This window comes from Mastomys coucha, chromosome X, assembly GCF_008632895.1.
Source record: "Mastomys coucha isolate ucsf_1 chromosome X, UCSF_Mcou_1, whole genome shotgun sequence".
NCBI lineage: Eukaryota > Metazoa > Chordata > Mammalia > Rodentia > Muridae > Mastomys > Mastomys coucha.
The window spans coordinates 131,468,866-131,476,518 of record NC_045030.1 but is presented as its reverse complement, the minus strand read 5'-3'; the positions used below and the strand labels follow the sequence as shown (position 1 = coordinate 131,476,518).

The 7,653-nt window shown below is 35.6% G+C and overlaps 1 protein-coding gene across 2 annotated transcripts in view; it reads right to left on the bottom strand.

The window, feature by feature from the left end:
* Window positions 1-7,653, bottom strand: part of Il1rapl2 (interleukin 1 receptor accessory protein like 2) — a 1,196,863-nt gene that overhangs the window by 548,269 nt on the left and 640,941 nt on the right. For both annotated transcript variants that reach the window (XM_031368558.1, XM_031368568.1), the window contains one exon: window positions 2,951-3,137. In XM_031368558.1, coding sequence (XP_031224418.1) covers window positions 2,951-3,137 — 187 coding nt within the window. The remainder of the gene's footprint in view (window positions 1-2,950; window positions 3,138-7,653) is intronic.

Sequence of the window (7,653 nt, the reverse complement as noted above, 5' to 3'; positions counted from 1 at the left end):
TGAATACGGACTATCTGAGAAGCACCTAAAGAAATGTACCGAAATATTAACTTCAAAAAGGAAATATTTTTCCAGTACCTCAAAGCATCTTCTAAGGTTTGCTTGAATTTTCAAATGAGAATCAGTGGTCAACAACAGATTTGCATGCCTCAGAGGTTCTTTAGTGTCATATGCAACACGAAAGGCATATATTACTATTTAGTTTTTCTATCTGAGTCTCTAGTCTCTTCTTCCACAAAATGGGGATAAAATATTTATATAGTAGTTCTAAGGATGGAGTCAATGCACAGAAGAAACATTTAGTGTAGTAAGGGAAAAGGGCAAATTTTACTGAAAACAAACAAACAGGCAAACAAAAAGCAGGTTATCAGGGACTATTAACGTACAACTAACAAATAAAGACAATGGTAACTGGAAAAAAATATGACATCTTAGAAATTCTGTCATTTGTGACAACATGGTGAGAACTAGAGATTATTGATATTAATTGAAGTCAGGTGCAAAGAGACATGTACCAAATGACCTCACTCACATGCAGAAATGCAAAAAGCATCTCTTAGAAGTTGAGAGCAGAACTCACAGTGTAGGGGAGGAGGAAAGAGTTAACTTCTTGAACTTACATTTATACAGAATCAATAGTTTGTGATATAGTATTAATTTAGACTTAGTTGACTATAATTAACAAGGTATTGAATTTTTTAAAAATAACTAAAAGAAAGGATTTTGAATGTTCTCACCACAAAGAAATGATACTTGCCTGAGGAGATAGATTCCTTTAATCTAATGTAAATATTGCAATATTAATGTTGCAAAATGTACACATACATTAAAACATCACAATACCCAATTCTTACATGCAATTTTATGCTTTTCTATCAGTTAAGATACATTTAAAGTTAATAAACTAGACATTAGACATTATTATTCAGGCAGAGCTTAGAAATCCTTTTGTTCTGGATTTATTAGTTCATTTGTAGAGGGGAGTGAGGGGTAGTATTTCCCCAGGAGTGAGTGGCTAGGGGTGTTGAAAGACATAAGGGGCAGAAGGAAGTTAGCAGAAGATAAGAAGATGAGATAGAATGAATTACTGCACAAAGAGCTTGCTGACCTTGAATTTACCTCCTGCTGCTGCTATCTCTGGGGTAGGTCAACTCGCCTTTCCCTTCTACAAAATTGAAGTGAACTCTTTTTTTATTTCTTTTTGGGGGTAGAAGCATAGCTGTTTTTCATGAATCCTGCATCTTACAGAATGATTGATGACCAAAACTGAATCATTGTAGAAAAGCATAGTAATTAAGAAAATGCTCTCTCAGGCTGGAGAGATGGCTTAGTGGTTAAAAGCACTCACTTCTCTTCTAGAGGTCCTGAGGTCAGTTCAGAGCACTCACATGGTGGCTCACAACCATCTTTAATGGGACCTGATGCCTCTTCTGGTGTGTCTGAACACAGCTATGGTATATGTATATACACACAATAAATAAATTTAATATGTTGTTTCTCTCTAAGATTCTTTCTCTTTATTAAAAAGTATAACACTCTCAACATACAGAATTGTATTGACACTTAGACAGGATAATGTAGAGACCAAGCTTATTGTAGAGAATAAAATATAATAATTACTTAGTAGATGCAAAGGACTTTGATAATAGCATGAAAGGTCCCATTAAATTTCAATAGTCTACTTGAAGGAATAAATATTATTTGTAATAATAATATCTTTGTTAAGGAAAAAAAAAGAGTGGAAGTGATTGTTGAGCATATTCTCTTGGTATCTGTTAGTAAGCTATTCCAAGTGTGAAAATGAACATGTTTCCAAATGTAAAGTTTTCTACCAGCTTTGAATGTTCAGGTATACAAATCCTTGGGAAGCACAGGGCCACAGAATCCTACAGAAACAACCAGATTAAATTCTTATGAAATCAGGCCCAGTAATGCGCACATCATCTATAAAAAATGTACTTGATCACCTGTGGCCATTATATATAAACCTCTATAAAGTGGAAAGTGCTATGGTTTAGAAAATATTTTAGAATTATAAGACTCCATGATTGTAGCAAGAACAATGTATCTAAAAGTTGTACAATTATTCTCTGCTTTCTATCAGGCCTGTCCATGTATGCTATAGTCTAGATCTAGTGCAACTGAAGGCCTGATTCTACCTATTTGCTTTTGTCCTGTGTTCTATTGGGAGGAGGAGACAACAGGCTTCAAAATGTAGGCATGTATTAAGAGAGGTTATGCTACTTATTATATCCTCTCTTTTCTTGTTTATTACCTTCATATATGTTCTTCTAAAGCTACTACTCTTGAAAGACCACTTTCATTCTCTCTGGATCCACTGACAATTCCTTAAGAATAAGAGTTAGCAGTTTCCACTCATGTTTCCTTCGATACTGTCTCTACCTAAGTAAATATATTCTTTATTCAATGTCTTTCCATTAGACCTTTGAATAGAGGTTACACCCAGCTAACCATAACCCTAATCTGTGTTCCTAACTGTGTTTACATGAGCAGAAAAACCCTATATGTCACTTCTGCCTCTACTGTAGTAGCTCATCTTGTACAACATGGTAACAGTGGTTATCCTTCATAGGTTGGCCTATGATACTGATAATAATGGCCTTTTCTTCTTCATAGAACATAGTATTTCTATATGTCTATCAACTAATTTGTATTGTGGTTTTTCTTTTAAAAAAACTTTATCTTTATTTGCTCGGGTAGAATTTTTTTTTTTTTTAAGTTGGGCAAAGTGAGTCAGCTTCTGAGATCTGCTGATGGAAATGCATGAAAGTCAATGGCACATAGGAGTTATACCTCCAAGTCACTAGATGTAAATCTGTTCATTCTTTCCAGAAAATTGTTTAATATCAAAAGTTGGCAATACCATCTCAATCCCCAAGACTGCTATTAAATAATGTTAAAAAATTAATTTGACTTCATGCTAAGTTACCTTGTACCATACAACATCAGGTTCCTGATCAGACTTCTTAAAGTCATCCATGTCTGGGCAGGAGATCTCCTTTCTTTTGGTAACTTCAGATTTCTCTAAGTAGCGGATCCTGCTATTGTAGCAGAGGCCTGATTCATTCTCTGCAACAGTCAAGGACATTGACACCTTCATGCAATATGTGGAGTTTCTGTAGGAACAAAGAAATAAGAAAATGGCTTTATTGGCTGTTTACAACTTTTGTACTCTCTATATATTAAGAGTATTGACTTTTCCATTTAGAGCATTGCCTAGAAATAAGAAATGACATCAAACCAACACATAGCGGCTTTTGTCTTTAATGAACAAAATGTTGTGAAGCAAAAAATGGTGATGGGAACATTCCTGATGATGAGATAGTTACAGAGTTCCAAGGCTAAGATGTAGCAATCTATGAAAGTATAACACAGTAAGACTTCATTCCTAGCAATAAATACCACTTCCTGAAATTTTAAAGAGGAAATTGGTGAGATCCTTGTGAAAACTGTGGTCATAGACATTTATGTTCTTTGTGTTCTTTGTGCATTTGTGTCTTTTGGTAGTTCTCCTAGTGATTGTGAAACTTAACATTAGCTTCTACCCCAACATTTCCTTCCCTAAGATGTATGTATGTATATATACCTGTTAACATATATAGCTTTTCTTTTACTTAACTTTTTATAATCATAATTAAGACCATAGTGGATATACTTGTATACTCAGATTTACACTTCTCTTTCAAGGGTAGAACCACTAAGTTAACATAACTATGTATTTCTAGTTGAGTTTGAGATAATCATTACTTATCACAATATAAATTATTTTTCATCACTCGAGAATAAGGCTCACTTCAATCAGTGGTAATCAAAGTTGTCTGAAATAACTAAACAGACTCCTACATTTGGAGATCTCAGAAGGAAGGGAGCTCCTTGTTTACTGTAATGGTTGATAATAATTGTCAATTTGATAGTATCTATAGTCATCTCAGAAATGAAAAATGCAAAAAGCTCCTAGCCCAAAACATCCAGGAAATTCAGGACACAATGAGAAGACCAAACCTAAGGATAATAGTTATTAGAAGAGAGTGAAGATTCCCAACTTAACAGGCCAGTAAATATCTTCAACAAAATTATAGAAGAAAACTTCCCTAACCTAAAGAAAGAGGTGCCTATAAACATAGAAGAGGCCTACAGAACTCCAAATAGATTGGATTAGAAAAGAAATTCCTCCTGTCATATAATAGTCAAAACATGAAATGCACAAAACAAAGAAAAATTATTAAAAGCAGTAAGGGGAAAGGTCAAGTAACATATAAAGGCAGACCTTCCAGAATTGCACCAGACTTCCCATCAGAGACTATTAAAGCTAGAAGATCCTGGGCAGATGTTATATAAATCTGAAGAGAACACAAATTCCAGCCCAGGCTACTATACCCAGCAAAACTCTCAATTACCATAGATTGAGAAAACAAGATATCCCATGACAAAAACAAATTTATACAATATATTTCCACAAATCCAGCCCTACAAGGGATAATAGATGGAAAATGGTAGCAAAAGGAGGGAAATTATACCCTCAAAAAAAAAAACATGAAAGTAATCTTCTTTCAACAAACCCAAAATAAGATAACCACACAAACATAAAAATAACATCAAAAACAAGAGGCAACAGTCACTATTCCTTAACATTTCTTAGCATCATAAACTCAATTTCCTAACAAAGAGACATAGACTAATAGACTGGATATGTAAACAAGACCCAGCATTTTCCTGCATACAGGAAACATATCTAAGTGTCAAAGGCAGACACTACTTCAGTGTAAAGTGATGGAAAAGAATTTTCCAAGCAAACAATTCCAAGAAACAAGCTCTAGTAGCCATTCTAATATCGAAAAAATTCAACTTTCAACCAACAGTTATCAAAAAAGATAAGGAAGGACACACTTCATACTGGTCAAAGGAAAAACTTACCAAGAAGAACTCTCAATTCTGAACCTCTATGCTCCAAATGCAAGGGCACCCACATTCATAAAAGAAACTCTACTAAAGCTCAAAGCACACATTGTACCTCACACAATAATAGTGGGAGACTTCAACACCCCACTCTCATCAATGGATAGATCATGGAAACAGAAACTAAACAGAGACACATCAAAACTAACAGAAATTATGGACCATATGGTTTTAACAGATATCGATAGAACATTTCCTCCTAAAACAAAAGAGTATCCCCTCTTCTCAGCAACTCATGGTACCTTCTCCAAAATTGACCATATAATCAGGCACAAAACAGGCCTCAACAGATATAAGAAGATTGAAATAATTCCTTGTGTCCTATCAGATCACATGGACTAAGGCTGTTCTTCAATAACAACAAAAACAACAGAAAGCCCACATACACATGGAAGATAACAATGCCCCTACTCTATGATAACTTGGTCAAGAAAGAAATAAAGAAATTAAAGACATTTTTAGAATTTAATGAAAATGAAGGCACAACATACCCAAACTTATGGGACACAACGAAAGCAGTCTTAAAAGGAAAACTCAGCTCTGTGTGCCTCCAGAAAGAAACTGGAGAAAACATACACTACCAGCTGAACAGCACACCTGAAAGTTTAGGAACAAAAAGAAGCCAGTATACTTGAGAGGAGTAGATGGCAGAAAATTATCAAACTCACAGCTGAAATCAACCAAGTAAAAAAAAAAAGAACTATACAAAAAAATCAACAAAACCAGGAGCTAATTCTTTGAGAAAATCAACAAGATAGATGAACCCTTAGCCAGACTAACTAGAGGTCACAGAGACAGTATCCAAATTAACAAAACCAGAAATGAAAATGGAGATATAACAATAGAAGCTGGAGAAATTCAAAAAAATTGTCACATGCTGCTACAAAAGCATTTATTCAACAAAACTGGAAAATCTGGATAAAATGGATAGTTTTCTAGACAGATACCAAATACCTAAGTTAAATCAGGATCATATAAACCAAGTAAAGATATAATGATTTCTTTGGAAGACTGTTATTGAAGGGGGTCAATTGTCTACATGTAGTTTACAATAGAATAAATCACTTGCCCATATTATAGGAATATATGTAAAAAAAGAACAATAGAAATGTTAAGAGAAAGAGACTCTTTTCTTTATATATATATTTTACTTAAAGTATTTTCATATAATATAAAAAAACTAAAGTATACTTTATTGTTAAAAATTTTTTAAAAAATTCAGATAACAAAGGAGACAGAGCTCAACTGGATATGTCCAATCACCAAATAAAGCTTCCAGTACCAGGAATAATTGCATATAATCAAGCTCTTGGCCAAAGAGGTCCCACTTGAACCCCCAAACAACCAAGTGCTTACCTAGAGTGTTCACTTCTACAGACAAATGTTCTGGCATTGGAAGGTACTTCGTAGGCCAACAAAGGATAAAGGTAAACACCCACCAAGCTACAAACTCTCTGATTCACAATGGTGAGATGCAGAAGTGTAATAGGGGCACAGGCTTGCAGGAGTAACCAACAAATATCTGATTGAGTTAAGGCCCACTCCATGAGATAGAACCCAAACCCAGTGCTGATTGGGTGGCCAAGAACCTAAGACTGGATAGTCCCAAGGGCCCAAGGGAAAAATGGAATACTACTGTTCTGCTAAAGGAAGTTAGCCATAAAGTGACTCCTAACAACATTTGCTATGCTCATAGATCCATACCTTGCTCAGCCATCATCAAAAAAGGTTCCTCCTACAAGAGATATGGGGAAAATACTGAAACCCAGAGCCGGAAAATATGCAGAGAGTTAGAGACCTTAGAATAGCCACAAAAGAGATAACTCTATTAAATCCCTCCCTTGGGGAAGAGGAGGCAGAATGTAAGAGCCTGAGGGGATGGGGAACATCAAGAAATCAAGGCCTTCTAAATACGATAGGGTTGGTGCACATGTGAGCTCACAGAGACTGAGGCAGCATGCACAGGGCCTCACCGGTCTACACCACATGGGATCCTAGAGCTGAAAGGAGAAGAGGATATATGCCTGCATCCCTAACCTGGAAGCTATCTCCAATTGATAGCCACTTGCAAATGCTTTTTCCAAAGAAGTCTCACTGAAGAATCAAACCACTCCTAAGGGTAGGCACTTGCACCTGAGTAGCCAGCCAGCAATAAACAAACACAATAACACCTTTGAAAGTTCCTTGTCTCAAAATGTTAAGTCAGGTCATTTTTTTAACACTATAGGTCCTTTGCATATGTATTATGGCTTCTAGTTTTGTGATTTTGTGAGATTCTTGTGTGTGCAAATGTGTGTCTTGGCTTCTAAAAAAAGAAAAAGAAAAAGAAACAATAGGTAGACTGTTTAGCTCTATAAAATAAGTTCACTATCCAAAATCCACTTATCAGCGAGCAGAAAATAAGGTAAAAGGACAAATCTGATACAGAGGGTTTTTTTTGTTTGTTTGTTTGTTTGTTTTTATAGCACATCAACTTTAAACCAGGACAGACAAGACTTAGCTACTCCAGTGAAACAAACAAAACCCAATGCCAAAATTGGACAACTTCTCTTCAAGTTCTTGATCAAAGAAGTTCAAGAATCTTCTAGAGAGAGTAGACCTTGGGTGAAAGCTCTGCAGCCAGTCCCACAACACCCAGAGGAATCTCCACTCCCAGGCGCTCTGACACACCCAGGA